The sequence below is a fragment of the Globicephala melas genome, chromosome 7, assembly GCF_963455315.2.
Source record: "Globicephala melas chromosome 7, mGloMel1.2, whole genome shotgun sequence".
NCBI lineage: Eukaryota > Metazoa > Chordata > Mammalia > Artiodactyla > Delphinidae > Globicephala > Globicephala melas.
In genome coordinates this window covers 42,809,300-42,828,906 of record NC_083320.1, presented here as the reverse complement: position 1 = coordinate 42,828,906, position 19,607 = coordinate 42,809,300, and the positions used below count along the sequence as shown (strand labels likewise).

Genomic DNA, 19,607 nt, shown 5'->3' with positions numbered 1-19,607 from the left:
CTTCTTTATTTATTTTACTCTGCCCCTGTTGTTGGACTTCTAAATTGCCTGTGATTTTTCTCTGTTCCATAACATTGAGATTAATATCTTTGTGGTGAAAGCTTTTGCAATATTTAAAATTAATTTCCTGGGATGTGGAAAAGTATAATAACTGGGTATAAACAATTTGCCCAATTTTCTTAATGGCTTGACTGTTCATCCACAGTACAATAAAAACGCTCTTGAAAAGAAATTTGAAATAAAAGAGCTTTCAGTATCTTTTTAAAAACTTCATTATTTTATTGAAATTAAGCATTGTGGTAATTGCAGATATTGCGTTTTTCTTTTTCTTTTTAATAGGCTTATTATGCCCGTGATGCTCTGGCTAAAAACCTCTACAGCAGGTTGTTTTCATGGTTGGTAAATCGAATCAATGAAAGCATTAAGGTACTGAATCTCTATAAACAAATAACTCAGTTATAATAAATGGTATTCAGAGTATACACATTAAAGATACTTTAATTTTATAATCAGGTAATTGATTACCACTTACAGAGATTGTTCCTTGAAAAGAATTTACCTTGTTTAGGATTGAAATTTGTCAGTGATTCTACCTATTTTGTTTTGCCGTGTGTGTTATAAGAAATCTCACTGGTGAATAGTTTAATGGTATTTACAGAGTAACTGTGAGAGACAGCATCCCAGGTCCTGGTTGTGACTGATCTACTAACTAGTTGTACACACTTGGCTGAAGAGGTCACTTCACCTCTCTAGCTACTAATATGTTCTTCAGTAAATGAGGGTATTGGACTAGGGGATTTTGAAAGACCCTACCTGTTATAAGATTCAGTGATCTCTTTTTTATAATTAAGCATCTAATAAAGAAGGCCTTAGTCATGCCTTCTTTAAATAAGTCATCTATTAAGATTTCTGGAAGATTCCATACCAGCGTCCTCTCTCATACATTTAAAAACAACTAAATTATATTCTTCTAGGTCTGAAACACAATTAACTTGTAATATATGTCTATATTCCTTGGTATGCTTTTAGTGTTATATTTCATGCTTAAGTTAACCCTTCAATTTGAAACTATTTTTAAGGCACAAACAAAAGTGAGAAAGAAGGTCATGGGTGTTTTGGACATTTATGGCTTCGAAATTTTTGAGGTGAGCTGCTTTTTTTTTTTTTTTTTTTTGGTATTATCTTTGTTAATGTAGAACAGTTTGGAGATTAAATCATGCATTCTATAGACAACATTTAATATAATTAAATGTTTGAATCTACAAATAACTTTTGTAAAGATGTAACAAAGTGTGTGTGTGTGTGTGTGTGTGTGTGTGTGTGTTTTAAGTGCTGAGATCCAGCATTTTGGAGACAGGGCTATTTAAAAAGACTTCCTTGTATTAGTACTTGACTTTTAGAATGCAGATTCAAAATTCTTACTGTGAAATTTCCAACAAGGTATACGGACATTATGTCTGTAGTCATTTGTTCATTTGTAGGTTGCTTGAAAGTGAAGTAGGCTGGTGCCATGAAAAAAGCCAGGAGTTGGGAGAACCAGAGCTTATGGCCTGGCCAGAGCTGGTCACTTCACCTCTGTTGGACTCAGGCAGAGAGGTTCTGTATTAGATGATTTGTTGGGTCTTATCCAGGTGTCATACAACTGTGATCTTATGAGTTCTGCTGCAAAGCTTGAAAAAAAATTTCTGCTGAGGTTCATAATGAAATTTTAAAAAAGACTCCATGCTTATTTCAAGTTAAATATTTAAACATTGTAGACTTATATTAGAATTTCCTGTTCACCCCCTTGCTAACTCTGACATTTAGAAGCCGTTTTAAGGAGCTTTTAAAACTCTTATTCTCACTTTTAGCAGTGGTACTTCAGTTTGGTTCAGGAAAATAACGAGTAGATCAGGCTTCTCCTTTCTTAACTCTCCCCGTAAGTAATTTGTGAATTCCTTTAAACAACCAGGCCCTACCCAGAATGACCACCCAAAGGATTGACATGTTTCAAGTTATCAGGTTCACAGAGTCATAGAAAAAACATCAGCCCATTTCCTGCAGCTCAGCCAGGCCTTTCTAGTAAATGCCTTTTTCTTAGAACATTTGTTTTGGGGATAGCGCCTGTGCCTTGCTTTATCATGTCCCATATTTAATAGCTAGTGGTAAATAATTATTGAGGGCTGACTATATGCAAGGATTGTGGTGTTATGTATGTTGTCTGATTTAATTGCCATCACAGTCTCATGAATTAGCTGCTATTATTATTTTTATTTTATAGAAGAAGTGAGGCTTTGAAGGTCAAGTAACTATCTCAAGGTTACATGGCTACTAAATGTCAGACTCAGGATCTAAAGCTTAGACCTCCTTGATAAATAATAAAAGGTCTTCTACAGGGCTTTTCCTCACTTTTCTCCCCAAACTCACATGGTTCCCGGTATCTGGAAATAAGGAAAAAAACCAAATGCTTTAAGTCTCTGATGCTCCCTATTTCTGCACCTTTGGCATCATTCTAAGCTCCTGGGCAGCACGGGGAGCCTTCCCGGAGTTCATCTGTGTGCTGGTAGCAGAGTGTGCGGGACACGTGTGCTTCGGGCTGCCCTGGAAAACTCCCCTTCAGCACAATGTCTGCTTATATTGGTGTCCCTTTAGCAGACTCTGGAAAGGAAAGCTTCCAGTCCCTTGGTAAGAGGAAGAATTTGAGATTTGTGAGTTAGGAGGATTGCTGGAGTAGACTCAGAAGTCATGGTGCTAAAATTAGTTTCTTTCTAGCAAGACCTCAGGTTACTGTCACTAAATGGGCACTAAATGCTAAAGTCATTCTTTACAGTTGGCAGGGAAAGAGATTTCTTACCTGGCACATTGCTGATCTTTATTTAGGTGTTTCATGAATAGGGCAAAAGCAGAGATCTCACTAGAAAGTTGCGGGGGGGGGAGATGTATTCAATGATATTTCTAAAATCAAAGAAACTGATTTTATTTTTATTTTGCCAGAAAAAAATGTGTTGATCCTTGTCAGTGGGCAGGTGCTTAATATCATGTCACAATACATGGAAACGTTTTTTTTTTGTTTTTTTTTTTTGCGGTACGCGGGCCTCTCACTGTTGTGGCCTCTCCCATTGTGGAGCACAGGCTCCAGACGCGCAGGCTCAGCGGCCATGGCTCACGGGCCCAGCCGCTCCGCAGCATGTGGGATCTTCCCGGACCGGGGCACGAACCCGTGTCCCCTGCATCGGCAGGCGGACTCTCAACCACTGCGCCACCAGGGAAGCCCGGAAACTTTTTCTTTTTTTATAGGATAATGGGTCATGATGGGACATTGGCTTGGCTTCATCTTCCAGTAAGATCTAATTAGCCATGGGAAAAGAGACACGCACAGCCCTCAGGGAACTGAGTTAAACCTCATGAGCAATTTGACCATGTATAAGTGAGGGAGTCATTTCCCCAGTATTTATTCAGTGCCTACTGTGAGCCAGATGCCAGTGGTAAGCAAGGCAAAGATGTTCCTTGCCTGCATGGAGCTTATGGTCTTGGACCTAAGATGGTGGTTCTGTTGCTAGCTGAGGACACATCCTATTTGGTAGGAAGCTCTAATCAGGAAACTAGATTACTTTTAAAAAGTGTTTGCTACAGACCTAATCAGAACAGAATTTAGATGTTCCAAGTGGAAACATCCTGTAACCTGCACTAAGCGAAACACCCTTTAGCAATCCAGGAATATTTTTCACTTATGGTTAATTCAAGTTTCTCTACAAATGTGTCTTTCTGAACATCCTTTCCTTCTGCAAGTTATATCACCATTTTTCTCAACCTTGTTACAGTTATGGACTTCATGAAAATGCTTGCATTATGTTTCTAAACAGTCTTCCTCCTTTCTTCAGAAGAATACACTCCAGTTCAGTACTTCTCAAACTTAGCTGCATGTTGGAATCACCTGGGGAACTTTTGAAAATTCAGCTGTCTGGGCCACACCCCAGACCGATAAATCAGAACCTCAGGATGTGCAGCCAGAGCGGCGGTATTTTAAAGCTCCCAGGTAGTTCCAGTGTGCCGTCAAGGTTGAGACCAGCTGCTCTTGTAAATGGGAATCTTCAGCGTGAACTGTAAATTCCAAACATATGTGGTGTTCTTGCCGTTTGACCTCTGCATGAGATGCCCTTGTAAAACATCCTACATCACCCACACTTCATTCTTAACCTAAACCTAATCTGTGTATATGTAATATTCCTAAAACCAAGCAGGTTACATTTTTACTCTTTTTAAGCAGACCTTTCAGCCAAGGCCAAATCCAACCATTCATATGTCTACAGCAAATCTTATGATGGCCATAAAATCTTTAGAAGTTAGTTTTCCTTCTCCATGCAATAAATGCTTTGGGGTTCTTTTTCCCCAGTTTCTTGCGAGAATTCGGATTTGTTTTTCATGATAGTTAACTGTTCTCTCCATTTTCCTGTCTAAACCTCCTCAGTTAATCTTCCAAACATCTTGATTTTCAATAATCTATTTATGTATTATTTATTTTATAAATAAACTTATTTGGGGGGAAGGCAGAGTAGAGATTTGGTTGGGCACTTTTAAGATACTTTTACCTGGTTTTTGATACAGAAGTAGAAAGGTTTTTTTTCTTTTAATTTATTCACATAAATACCCCAGATGCTATCATACATTTTCCTGGATTCTCAGCAAAATTGGAACACATGGAAATGTCAAAGCTCGTAGGGTTGAACATTAGGAATGCATATAATTAAGGACTTAAAAGTACCATAAGCTGAAGTGCAAGGGCTCAGAGTGTGACTCAAGAGGAGGTATTCAAATCAGTGCAAAAATGAAAATTTCTATGATATTGTCCACTCAAGTGAAAATAAACTGATAGATCATAGAGAAAATTCTGCCTTTCTTCTTCAGCGAAAATTGACTGCAGGAATTAAGATCCTGCCTTTTGGAGAGCCCTGGGCATCACTTTAAAAATGGGACAGGACACTAGAAGAAATTTTTTTGAATGTTTCTAATTCTGCCTCTTGACCCGACTGACAGTTCCCATGAGAACGTTTTTCAGCTGAGCTGGTGAAAACCTTTCATTTACTTTCGTCTCTCTCTAAACGGAAGAGGGAAACTGATGCATTAAACCATGGGATGATGACACATGCATTTGACTGCAAAACATTCCAGTGCCAGCTGGGTGAATAGCTCTGCCTTGCTGGCCGCGTGTAATCTGATGTCAGTTTGGAAAACAGATTAGAGTGGAACATTGATACCGAAAATAAGGTGAAAGTGAATTAAAGTTCATTGAGGAGAAAAATCTAGCTATGAATCCTGGTAGAACATATCTAGTTTTGCAAAGGCAGAGAATTATAATCCAGATACTCCCAATTCTACACAATTCAGTTTGGATATTCTTATAACTGCAAACATGGCCTTAGATCTCTGAGGAATATTTATAGCATCTCCATGAAATAACAAGTGCTATTCTTTTAAAAAATGAGATTAAATTCAAAACGGTGTTGGGCAATCTGATTCAACTTTTTTCTAAGTACTTATCTGATAGGTCTTAGAATGGATAGGTGGTTTACTGGGGAAACCTATTAGTGTGCTGTAGACCAAAGCAGGACAGCAGTGGCTGAGTATTTCACTTTTCGTATGATCGAGCTAGTTTTGTACAGGCCAAATGCTAGTTATTTGGATTCAGGCACTCTTATTCATCTTGCCCTTACAACCTCGTTGAAAGTGGCCATATACAGTAAGGGTGTGATAGGCAAGGTGCAACGATTGTTTCAAATAAAACAATCTGTTAGTTGGGGAAGGGTCAGTGTAAGACCAACTGGTAGGTTCGTCTCATGATTATAGGATTCGTTTTCTAAAATATTGTTTTAAAAGAAAATTGATTCTAGTTACAGGCAACACTTTTTGTTCCAGTTTTTTGCCTTTAATTTTGTCCTTTATTTGCTAGGGAACTTGTAGTTGAAGAGAAAGGAGACAATTTAAAGTAGATTTTAGAACGAAAATGGTGAGAATTAATATGGTTCATAAGATGTATATGCTCGTTCATCAGTGTTGTTGCTTTAACTTTTTAAATCAAAGGCTATTTAAAAATATTTAAGAGCACTATAATGGTATTGATATTTTTCTAAAATTGACCATAATTGAGTATGTACCTAGAAGAAAAATGTTACATATTTAAAGGAAAGTTTTTTGTAACTTCAGCCAGTCATTCAATTTTGTGACTGTCTTAAAAGGAAAATATTTAATATTAAATGTTTTTCTCTGATTTTGAGGATTTTTTTTTTTTTTTTTTTTTTTTTTTTTTGCGGTACGTGGGCCTTTCACTGTTGTGGCCTCTCCCGCTGCGGAGCACAGGCTCCGGACATGCAGGATCAGCGGCCATGGCTCACGGGCCCAGCCGCTCCGCAGCCTATGGGATCTTCCCGGACCGGGGCACGAACCCATGTCCCCTGCATCGGCAGGCGGACTCTCAACCACTGCGCCACCAGGGAAGCCCGAGGATTATTTTTTTTAAGTTTACTTTCTTAAAAAAAAAAAAAAAAAAATGTGGTTCCTGTTTTGGGGCCCATTTCTTGAAATTGTGAATTTTTAAAAATGGATTGTTAATTGCACTGTATTTTTCTGTAGGAACAGCATTATAAATGGGGACTGCCCAAGGGCTTTCCACCGAGTAAATCTTTGCTAAGACCAACAGCACATTTTAAAGCAGTAATATAGCCCACCTCCTCTGAAACAGTGCTGTTACAAAGTTTTATAACTTTTGGATAAATGTACCATTTCATTTATTATGCAACAGACACAATACATTAAATAAAATATTATGTATTTTACATTGTATGTAAAATATGGAACCCCCCCACCCAACTTGTTATATCCAAAATTTGACCTCAGACGAAAGTGTTGAGCTATGAGAAACATCAGTTAAATATGTAATTAATAGTACTTTTTGCTGAAATAAGTCACGATCTTAGTGTTTGAACTGCCACACCCCGCCCCACCCGTTTCCTACATGATATTCACCTGCAAATTCCTTCCCATCCACCATCCTAATGATGGCGGTGATGGAGCTGCCTCCTTTATTTTACATCTTCCTTTCAATATACATTATTTTTAAAGAGTATAAGATTTAAATATCTCTCTTAAAGAGCGTAAGATGTCATTAGCCTTCTTTGCTGAGAATATACGAATATGGTAACAGGCCAGTACTTTTGATCCCTCTTTCAAAATCACTCCAAGTGGAAAGCTCATGGTTGACACTTAAGGGTATAAACTAGTTATGAACTTTATTGGGAGTATGAGTTTATCCCTCAGTCTTGAGGGATAAATGTTCTTTAGACAATGGAGAAAAATTCCATGCATGGAGCATGGGTAGCAGACTGGAGGGAGAGGAGGTGAGTCATTCATGGGAGCACTCAGCTCCTGCCTACTTCCTCCTTTGGAGACTTTTTTTTTTTTTTTTTTGCGGTACGCGGACCTCTCCCGTTGCGGAGCACAGGCTCCGGACGCGCAGGCTCAGCAGCCATGGCTTACGGGCCCAGCCGCTCCGCGGCATTGTGGGATCTTCCCGGACCGGGGCATGAACCCGTGTTCCCTGCACTGGCAGGCAGACTCTCAACCACTGCGCCACCAGGGAAGCCCTCCTTTGGAGACTTTGATTCATGGGACTGCTGTGTGCAAGAGCGAGCCCGGCTCGGGGATTGCTTGCCACCCACAGAGTTCTTGACAAACCAAAAAAGCACCCAAATATCAAGTTGCTTTGGTGCCTTCATATTCAAGTGACGGTTCCTAGACCCAGTTTAGCTGTTTTATAAAGGGGAGTGGGAAAACCGCGTGATATTTAATGCCTGTATAAATGAAGAAATTGGACCTGTGCAGGTTGCAGTTTATGGACTGTCACCAGACATTTCCTTAATTTTCTGCAAATTATAAATTTTTGCAATTTATTTTTAACGATTTGTGAAGTCTCATTTCCCAAACATTTGGGCACGATCAACAACTTAAACGTTAATCAGAGGAAATGTGATTGCCTTCATTTTCAGCAATAATGAATCGCTCTGACGATTCATGACATATTTGGGGGCTGTGAGGTAGGTTTGCAGTAGAGACTGAGGTATTTCTGTGGGGAAGTCAGCTGGTTTGGGCCTTAATGATTGTGCTGTTGATTTTGGTTTTTGCTCTTTAAGCAGCAGGATCAGGTCAGAGAGTCAAGTTTTTGTTCTTAGGCTGTCTTCAGAACACTCTCATTTCCCTCTTTTGTGTTTGAAGGGGGGATACAGCTCATGCAGCACAGGCGTGGGTCGCTGTGGTGAGAAAGGGGGATGCCCTGGATCTTGCTGAATCTCTTCACTCTTTCGGTGACCTGCCAACTGCCTTTGTTCCTGAGTCTTTGGGTGGATGTGTCAGACACATTTTATTTTCCTGATAATTTAGCATTAGAAGTATTTGATTCTGAAGCCTTAGGACTTCCAGCGAGTTATATGGTATATTATTTCAGTCAGACTGTTTTTTATCCTGAATAGCTCTCACCTAGCAGAACCCCAATTCAGATACCACACGTAGGTATCGTGTTCCTGTCTTTTGAGATGATGGGACACGTATCTCGATCTAAAGTTTTGTGCAAGTCAGAAATATAGCCTGGGGAATTCCCTGGTGGTCCAGCGGTTAGGACTCCACACTTTCACTGCCGAGGGTCTGGGTTCAATCTCTGGTCGAGGAACTAAGATCCCACAAGCTGTGGGGCACAGCCAAAAAAATAAAGAAAAAAAAAGAAATACAGCCTGGATGATAAAATGTGTCATTTGCGCCGATGAATAACTGTCAATGAGTGTTTACTTTTAGAAGTTTATTGCAAATTGAGAACTGACTGCATTTTGTGTAATCTGTCCCTTTGTGCACCAGAATGCAGTAAGTATGAACTGTTTGCAGTGCCGGTCTGTTGCATGCTCCTGTGTTAATAGCTTCTCCAACTGTGTGAAGTTTGCAGTAAATGACCATTGATTAACTGTGTGTGGATATGAAATACAGAATTCATACAAGAACTTATAAAAATTGAGAGGATATTTACTTTAGCTCAGACTTACTCCTTAGGTTGTGTTGTAATTGTGAAGCTTTGCCTCTGGTTTCTAATCTGCTTGTGTGTATTTCATAGTCCCGTTCTGGAAGTGTACCTCCAGCTATTCACAGCCATAGACTGTGTCAGAGACACCAGTTGTTCTCCCCTCCCTTCTCCTCATTAGTTGCCATTTGAAAATTTAGCATAATTTTGTCTAAATAGCTCCATAGGCACAGCCCTATTAAATAGCAGAAAGGATTTACTCCATGAATTTGTTTTCTAAAAACAACCAAAGATCTCCTATAAGTCACTAAAATTTTAATTTTATTTATAAGTTTTAATTTGGGGTAGTAGCACTATATAGGGATATATTTTACCAAACTGAGAAAGCCAGACTTCCTCATAAAGAAATGGCCTTATACTGATTATAAGGCATCTATATCAGACTGACTTCAGCCTCTGGTCAAAATTGTTAAGCTCTGAGGATTGGAACACATGGTTTTTAAAACGTAACATGAAAATGGGGACTGGGGAATGACCTTTGTGTCCAGGACTATATTTGTTGAACGTTTTGGTGATAAATGTGTGCCTTTTAAGTAAGAACCTTCAGGATTTAAAACAAAGAAAGAAACTTTTATCTTCGACTACATTTAACATTAAAAGATTAGTCAGTGATAATGTATTTTATGTGTCACTTATGGTTTTGAGTTTAAAATTTCCCCGGATTAATTAGTTCACTAGTGATTAGAAATCCTCAGCCACCTTCCAGGAAGGCATGTGGTGAGATGCTGCGTCCTAGGTATCCTTTTACAATTTGTCCTGGTTGCACCAAACTTGATTTTGAAAGATCAACTTTCAAAAAAGTCTTTGACTTTGGATTTCATCATTTATGGAAAGATTTGAAGGCAGCTGCTCTGTATTCACAGGGAGTGGCAAGCTTCTGCCGTTACAGGTGAACCCTCATAGCCAGTTAGGCCAGGACTGGCCACCTCAGTGGGAAAAGAGTCTGGTTTATCAGTGGTGGGGTCACCATCTCTCACTCCCACTGCCACCATCGCCTCTCTCTGCAGAGAGGGGGAGAGAGGTGAAAATAACAAGTTTTATTGCTAGATCTACCTCTTTTTGGATGGTGTGGTTCTTGGTGAAGTATATTCATCCAACAGACCTGCATTTGTGCCCTCAATATGTACAGCAATACGTTAAGCCCTGCAGATCGTTCAGAAATGATGTAGGCATAGATCTTCACAGGCAATAACTCTGATATGAAGAAGACACTGCTGAGAATCATAAGAGTGATAAATGTGTGACCCTTCTGAGAGGAGAGAGTTTCTAGCTAGGAGATGATTTTGATGTGCTGATTCCCTTGAGTCTGTATTTTGTGGACACTTCATTCGTGTAGTTAGCCAATACATGCTGAGTGCTTGCTAGGTGCAAGGTGCTGCAGGCATGGGCTTCCATTGGTGAACAAGAGATGTATGGTCAACCCTTGCCCTTAAGAAATGTGCAATCTAGAGAGACAGATAAATATGACACTAATCAATACATGTGAATGCACATGTACACGCATGTATACACATAGCATGATTTTTCAAAAGTGCTGGTATGTAAGTGTCAGAATGAGGGATCTGACCCTGGGTAGGGGAGTAAGAGGTCAGGTCAGAAAGACTTTCTTGAGCTCCAGAGTTGAGAATGGAAGATTGAGAACTTGGGTGACAGAGATGATGAATCTCACTGTTTCTTTGCTGATCCTCTAGGGGGAAATGTATTTCTTTCCCATTTTTTTACCACGTTTGTGGGCTGCTTATTTGTCAACTAAAATTCTTCATTCTCCAAATAGTGTGTAACTTGTATATCCTTCATTCATTCACTTGACTCATGAATCGTTTCTTGGGTGCCTGTGATGTGCCAGCCTCTGGGTGTGTGCTGGGCCGCAGTTAAGTCTGCAAGACTGTGTGTGGCGTTTCTTGTGGAGTGAGATGTTAGAGTGGCATGGTCATGGGAGTGCCAGTGGCTTGCTTTATAAGGCTGTCTTCATTTTTCTCCATATAGGACAACAGCTTTGAGCAGTTCATTATTAATTATTGTAATGAAAAGCTGCAACAAATCTTCATTGAGTTGACTCTTAAAGAAGAGCAGGAGGAATATATACGGGAGGTAATATTGAAAAAAATTTTACGTATTCCTTTACTCATAATACAAATTCTGGATTCAGAAGACTGTACAAACATGACCCTAAAATCAGATTTTTCAAAGTTTAGCCATATTGTACCTTTTAAAAATTTGTTTGGTATGACATCTAAGCTAACTGGGATTTTCTTTGCTGCTAGTGCCCAGGACAGTGCTCAGCACATAGTAGGTGCTCAGTGAACATCAGCTGACCAACTTGAGTCTCACTGGATTCAAGTAGAGTGAAGTAAAATAATACCCTGTTAAAAAACTAGTCTGAGATGAATGGACAAAAAAACAGCGGTGCATCCGTACAAGGTTCTAGTACTCAGCAATAAGAAGGAGCAAACAGCTGATACACACAATGGCATGAAGGAATCTCAGATGCATTTTGCTAAATGAAAGAAGCCAGACTCAAAAGGCTCCATATGTATGAGTTAATTTATATGTCATTCTACAAAAGTCAAAGCTATAGAGTCAAAGTGTCTAATAGTCAGTAGTGGCCAGAGGATAGGAGTGTGACTGCCAAGGGGGAGCACAAGGGAATTTTGGAGGCTGGCTGTGGTGGTGGTTACCTGATGCTACGCATCTGACAAAACCTAAGAGAACTGTATACCAAAGAAGTCAATTATCACCGTATATAAATTTGAAAATACTTTACTATTTCAGTATTTAACAATATTTTAATATTTTGTTCAATCTTGAAAAGCATTGATTTTTAAAAATTTTATAATAAAAACAGGTAACATTTGTTGAGTGCTTACTATATGCCAGGTATTATACTAGTGCTGTGGATGGATTATCTCACTGAATGTCGTTGGAAAATAATCAGAAGTAATATTTACAGAGTCCTTTCATCCTTAATTGTAAAACACATACTTGGTTTTCACCCTTTCAGTTTTTAAATAGCCAGTGTTTTTCTAAGTATAAATTTATTTATATCAGACAAAAAGGAGAAATTTTTTTGTATATATCGTATTATATTTTTGTTTCCCTTTCATTTATTTGCTTTAATATTTTAGTAATATTACTTCCTTCTCTTCATTTTCTATAGTGTCATTTTAAGTCATTAAGGACACAGAATCCTCTTTTTTTGGCTTCTCAGTATAGATTTTTCTAAAGTGATTATTATTCCCAGTGACTTAGTAAAATAACTCATCTACTCAAAAACTAAATCATGAATGTTTCATCTTTCATTTGAAATGATTATCATGCTTTAGAAACATTTTATACTTGAATGGCACCTTTTGTAACGTAAACATCCTAAAAGCCAGATTCATTCTCTTCCTGTCTTATCATCATAAAGAGAATGCGCAAACTTTGATCTGTAACTTAAAACAGTTTGTACAGATTGTCTAAAACACTTCTAAGAGTATATAGGAAGATCCTTAGCTTGCCGTATGAATTAACTTTCTTCCCCTTAGAAGAAAAATAAATGTTTACACTTATGGAGAGTGTAAGCAGATACAGAATGATTACACTTGGCCTCCCAGATTTGGCTTTGTAGCTAGTGTTAGAACCAGTGGATAGGTTTTCATGTCTTTCCTTATGTTGAAAATACTTATCTTAGCACTGTTCTGTTTTTACATTTGAAATAGTTAACGGCCCTACAATATGGGGTTGACTCTAAAATTAATTTCTTCCTTGTGATTACAAATTAAGAACAGAAAAATCTGGGGATCAAGTTCTGACTTATTTCCTTGTAAACATTGTAAATATACAAAAAGTAATATTGACCCAAGGGCCTGTTGAAGAAATGACCCGGGGCCAGCGAAGTGCATGGGAAATTGCCACAGATGGGAGGGTGGAAGGGGAGACAGCCTCAGCACAGGTCAAGGGCGGTTGTTTCAGTCGGATCGTGTCAGTGCTAGACTGCTGCATTATGAAAGTTTTGGGAACCGGAAGATGACATTTGCAGCACTGATTTTTATAAAGGAAATTTTCAGAGAGGAAGTGGAGTATAGTAAGATGGGCAAAGTCTTATGTTAGAGATGGTAGTGTTGTAGCATCATCATATGGGATTTGATTTTGTTCTGTTTTCTTTTTCAGGACATAGAATGGACTCACATTGAGTACTTCAATAATGCTATCATTTGTGACCTAATAGAAAATGTGAGTATTAGGTACAGTTTCCCAAAGAAGTTCTTGGTAGTGTAATTCACTACTTACGAACGATCTCACTGCCTTCAGTGTTGTCAAGCTTTTGTATTTTCACTATTTCGACACTTCAGAGAAATACAGAGTTCTGGAAACTTTATTACAACCTTAAGAACTCACACATGGTTCTCGAACACATACATAGACAGCTGGACTTTTTGATACTTAGCCAGGTTCCCCCATGCTAATCCTGTTGCCGTATCACAGAGCCCATTCATGACGCTCAGATGCCATGCCCTTAGGTGCACCATTCTTTCTTGTGTGCTGGGAACCCAGGTCCAATCCACAGCTCGTGGAAATATGAGCACTGATCAGAGGAGACTCAAAAAAAAGAAGGTGTTTGCCAAGTCAAAATATCCATTTCATTTCTAAAATTCTAGCGACCTCTTAACATAGTATTCAGTGCTTACTATCAAAAAGATAATTGTTCGTGAGGATGTGGGGAGATATGGTAACCCTTGTGTACTGATGGTAGGAATGTAAATTGGTGCAATCGATATAGAAATTGGTATAGAAAAAAAAAAGAAAACAGTATAGAGGTTCCTATAAAAAATTAAAATTAGATCTGTTATGTGACCCAACAATCCCACTCCTGGGTATATATCCAAAAGAAACAGGATCAGGATCTCAAAGAGATATCTTCACTCCCACGTTCACTGCAGCTTTATTCACAATAACCAAGATAGGGAAACCACCTAAGCGTCCGTCTACAGATGAATGGATAAAGAAGATGTGATGTATATGTACAATGGAATATTGTTCAGCCATGAGAAGGAAGGAAATCCTGCCATTTGTGACAACAAAGATGGACTTTGAGGGCATTATGTTAAGTGAAATATGTCAGAGAAAGACAAATACTGTATGATATCACTTATATGTAGAATCTTAAAAAAAAACAAACTCAGAAACAAAATAAAATGAATAGTGGTTGCCAGGGGCTAAAGTTTGGGGGAAATGGGGAGATGTAGGCCAATGGGTACAAACTTCCGCTTGAAAGATGAGTGAGTTCTGGGCTTTAATGTACAGTGTGGAGATTATAGTTAGCAATACTGTGTTATATATTATATACTTGAAAGTGGTTAAGAAGTAGGTCTTAAATGTTCTCATCACAAAAAAGAAATGGTAATTACGTGATGTGATAGAGGTAACTAACACTATGGTAGTGTATCAAATCAACATGTTGTATACCTTAAACTTGCACAGTATTTTATGTCAATTATATCTCAGTAAAGCTGGAAAAATTTTCTTAAAAAGTAACAACGACAACAAAACTCCATGCTGTTCAAGTAAAAATAAAGGAGGGTAAAGGGACCATCTCAGGAGCCAAGTTAAGTAGGATCCCAGGAGTGGCTGGTATGGACCATAGATTGCTTCAGGGACGTGAGAGATGGTGTGTGTGTGACTTGACAGGTGCCAAGGGCCGTGGGATTTTTCAGGTTACAAATTATGTACGTGAAAAGGCTTAACGTGTGAAAAATTACTGCATAATTTTTAGTAACCTTTCTGAATCTGAGATTTTTGTTTTTACATCATATTTATCATGTAGTTTATCATGAACGAATTGATTGCAAGAAGACTGATTTGTGTGTAAAAGCTTAGTCTTACTAAATCTTCCTGGCCTTAATAACAAAGTAGTTTGAAACAATGCATAAACTTTGTTTTCTACAGTCTTTTTAGCTCTCAGTGTAGGTGAGTGCTCTGCTTCAGCAATAGACTCACAGGCTCCAAATGTCCAGCAAATCATTTTCTCTTCATCTTTAACAAGACGTTTTGGATATTATTAATTAGCCAGTATCTTATCCCTCAGTATTCAAGATATTCTTGAAAGCCACCTCTTTGATTAAATTGAACTTTTAAAAAAATATTCTGAAGCATTACTATTTTTCAATTAAAAAATAAACTTTGTTTTGAAAAATGTAAACAGTGTTGGATTGTGAACACTAATATTCCACCTAAGCAATTTAAAACTCTAGTCTAAAATTTAGAAAATCAGTGGATTTCCTGAAAATTTTTTCTGGTAAATTTTGTGACCAAAGTAGTTTGCTGGGGAGGTTTTAACTTTCAGAAGTCGTGACTATCACGTTTTTCTTCATAAAGGTAACATTGCACTTAATTATTTACCTTTAAGAAGGGAGAAAAAAAAAAACAGTGGTAATACACTTAATTTAACTAGATTATCTCAGCCAAAAATCCCCTTGCATATATGATTGAAGAAACTCATGTTCACGTAGGAGCCTGGATACATAAAGGAAATGTTTCCTTCCAGCATCGCCTAACAATAATGTTTACTCCGGGGATGTTATGAACACACTTGACTCCTGAGAATCCACACTTCCCCCAGATTTTGTGTGGAATGAATAAGTGCTGGTCAGAGGATGTCATGGCCTTGTAAGGAGAAGGGGAGAGGAGCCAAGGGGGACTTTGCCCTGGCGGAAGCCGGTGGGGCTCATGGTCAGTGGATTGTTCTCTGTGGAATGGAGATGTGTGGGCCTGTAGGGGCAATCAAAGGAACAACAGCCTTTATTTAGCAAAGTAGAAGATTCCTGACTTTTGATTCTCTTTAGCTGGGCTGACTGCTCTTGGGGTAAATATGATCACAGGGTCTGAATACCCAACAAACGAATTCTCACCCATGTTTAACATCCATTTCGAAATTTTATAGGGAAGGAGAATTTTATTCTAAACAGATATTCTTGAAACACAGCTTGATTGCATTGATCATTAAAAGCAGCCTCCCGAATCACACCACTTTTTTTCCTCGAGAAAATAAACTTTATTTTGAACATAGGAACAATTTGGAAACATGTGAAACCAATTTCCTTCTCAAGCTGTGAGTCAAATAATGGCCTTAAGAGACTATGCTTTGTGATTTATGACCACATTATATAAGGAGACAGAATTGTCACATTAGTTTCTGACTTTTAGATTTGTTTATGAATCTTTGAGGTCTGACTTGCCTTTTGCTAAACAACATGAATTTCAGTTATCAACCCGTGGCTGAGGTGATACCTAAGTCCTGTTCTGCCGTCGGGGAGGCATCGTGGGCTGCGGGGGGGGGGGGGGGGAGACTCATGCAGATACTTCCTCCCTCCCCACCCCCCAGAGCACCTGGGACCCCGCTGGAAGAGGGCTGATTTCTATGGGGGGCGTTTTGTTACTTGTTTTGATTCTCTGCTCTTTGTTGTGCCTGAACGGAATTTTCTTGTGACTAAGTCGATTGTGTTTAATGGCATAATTAGGAATAATTATTAATACAGCGAGGAAGGAAGGAAACCCTTTTATCTCCTTTCGCCCAGAACACAAACGGAATCCTGGCCATGCTGGATGAGGAGTGCCTGAGGCCAGGCACGGTCACCGACGAGACCTTCTTGGAAAAGCTGAACCAAGTGTGCGCCACTCACCAGCACTTTGAGAGCAGGATGAGCAAGTGTTCCCGGTTCCTCAACGATACGTCCCTGCCTCACAGCTGCTTCAGAATCCAGCATTACGCCGGCAAGGTGCGGGAGCCCGGGCCCCCCTGGAGGACCCCGAGCCTCAGCCTCAGAGATGGCGTTCTGACCAGCGCCAGCTCCAGAGGATAAATGGAGCTGCTGAAAGCATGGAGTCAGTAAATGTTCAGTGGGAATAGAATATGGACCATATTGAGCAAAATCTTACTGAGAGCTGAAAGGAAAGCCAGTGGCTTTAATGAAAGAGTTCAAGTATATATTAAAAATCGATTTTATTATTTTCAAGCTCTGAAAGCTAGCCTATAAAAAAGATCTATCAACACTGATAAAAGATTTGCCAGTAAAGAATTAGCATTCACTAAAGACTTACAGTAACACCATTGTAAAGCAATTATACTCCAATAAAGATGTTAAAAAATAAAAAAGACTTACAGTAAGATTTTAAAAGCACCAACCATTTAGCAAAATAATGAATTCTTAGATTGAATTTTGAAACGACACTGGAGAAAACATCTGCTTTTTTTTTTAAGCATTTATTAATTTGGTTAGTATTTGGGGTAATTAATTTTATGTCATCAACTATATAAAGATAATATTAAAAACAATTGGGACAATAGATTGATTTTGGGGGTCCTGAATGATTATTGATTGGAGTTAATACCTCCTTTCTTATAAATAAGCTTGCAAACTTCAAAGGGGAAAAAATCTGATTATGGCTTTAGTAAAAATGAAGTATATAGTACCTTTTCCTTTAATTTCAAAATGCTGGAACTTGGTACTTCATTTTTTTTCACTAGCCCATGTTATTAAGAGATACTTTCCTGGTCAGTTTCTCTGCTGGTTTAGGATGTCTATGAAAATATCTGTGTTATCTCAATTTCCCCCGTCTCCTTTTAAACACACTAGAATTGGCACATGTAAACTAAAAAATACAAGTAAAACCTCAAAAATATGCTTGAACACCAAAAAAATCCTAAAATCCTTTGAAAATGTTATAATAACATTTTTGGAGTTTATTCTTGCAAATCCTGAAGGGTAATAGAATTTATTTTGAACTCTTCTGTGATTTAGACAGATGGAATTTAAACTTGGAGGCTAATTTGGTATTAGAGTGTGACTAACTTGTTGGAGATTTTTTGATGGAGAAAGAAGAGGCTGCAGTATAGATAGTCTCGGGATATTTTTAACAGTTGTTTGATGTTCTAGCGTGCAGTGTGTCAGCCACTGAGTCCCATGTGCTGCTGCTCATAGGTGCTGTACCAAGTGGAAGGATTTGTGGATAAGAACAACGACCTTCTCTATAGAGACCTGTCCCAAGCCATGTGGAAGGCCGGCCATGCCCTCATCAAGTCTTTGTTCCCCGAAGGGAACCCTGCCAAGATCAACCTAAAAAGGCCTCCTACAGCCGGCTCACAGTTCAAGGCATCGGTGGCCACTCTGATGAAAAACCTACAGACCAAGAATCCAAACTACATTAGGTATTTCTGGCACATAAAATTCTTTGACCATTCAATTATGAAGGCACTCTCAAGGAAGATCATTTACCTGTTTGCTTAAATCTGAGCGTAACCCAAGGAGAGGATAACTAAAGTACTTAGGGGTCAAATAATACGGTGTCTTGGGTTTGCTTAAAAAATACTCCAGTGGCCTCAAAATAGGGAATTTTAAAAAGGGAAAAGAAAAAAATTGTGGCGGGGGATGGGAATAGATACTTAATGAAATTGGGTTGTTGGCACATAGGAGTTCTCAACTTTGGGTTTTTTGGGGGTTTTTTTTAATGACAAGTTAAGAAACAAAATGTAAATTTTTTTCTGGTAAGCGTTTTGCATAAACTGTTTTGGTGGATTCATTTTGGATTCTTGTTATATTGACTTGGAGCATTGAAGCGCCTGGGGCTTCAGTTGCACGTCTGGTGTGAGGAAGTATGTGCCTCTTTCTTCCCTGTGAGAGTTATAGGCCCAGAGAAACTAATGATTTCTGAAACAATCTAAATAATTTTTTCAAAACAGTAGAAAGAACTCCTTAAAAAGCATCTGGTCTCTGTCTCTCTCTCTCTTTTTTTTTTTTTTTTTTGGTTTGCTTCTAGGGCATCTTAGTTCTCAAAATTCAGTAAAGACCAACTAGGATTAGAGTTTGTGATGTGTATATTTGGTGAACTAGGTAATAGAAGGTGTGTATCTGATGGGTCAGATTTCATGTGGCAGGTGCACACCCACATGTACCTTCTACAGTTGTCTTTGAAAATTCAGTTATGAGGAAGTTAGAGTGAAGAACATTTTTGTGTTTAACTTGTTGACCTAGTATTTATATTCATAACAAATGTAAATAGGTAAAATCCCCTGGTTTGATTGCAAACAGGTTAGAACATATATTAGGTTAAGGATCCTAGTTTCAAAAAAAATTAACCAAGAAACTTTGTGTGATCAGTTGCTTTTGTTATTCTCATTTGAGTAAACTTTTTTTTTTTTAACCTTAAGATTCTGTTTTACTGAGGTATAATTTGCATGGAGTGATATGTACAGATCCTAGGTGAATGGCTCCATTGTTTTTTCGCCATTGTATACACTTTGGTAACCACCACTCAGGTCAAAACATGGAACATTCCCGTCACCCCAGAAAGTTCCTTTATTCCCCTTCCCTTTCAGTGGTTTTAATGTATCTCTAAGAAGTCTTAATTAATAAACTCCAAAGTTGTGAATATATTATTATATATATATTTTTAGAGTCTTTACAGTTTCAGATTTATTTTAAGGTCTATTTTTTCCATATAGTTATCCTGTTGTTTTGGCACTACATATTGAAAA

General features: G+C 38.4%; 1 protein-coding gene across 4 annotated transcripts in view; it reads left to right on the top strand.

The window, feature by feature from the left end:
* MYO1B (myosin IB) overlaps nt 1-19,607 on the top strand; it is a 183,189-nt gene that overhangs the window by 132,891 nt on the left and 30,691 nt on the right. For all 4 annotated transcript variants that reach the window (XM_060302130.1, XM_060302128.1, XM_060302129.1 and 1 more), the window contains exons 12-17: nt 340-426; nt 1,080-1,145; nt 11,081-11,185; nt 13,247-13,309; nt 16,651-16,851; nt 18,055-18,281. In XM_060302130.1, the coding sequence (XP_060158113.1) occupies nt 340-426; nt 1,080-1,145; nt 11,081-11,185; nt 13,247-13,309; nt 16,651-16,851; nt 18,055-18,281 (749 nt within the window). The remainder of the gene's footprint in view (nt 1-339; nt 427-1,079; nt 1,146-11,080; nt 11,186-13,246; nt 13,310-16,650; nt 16,852-18,054; nt 18,282-19,607) is intronic.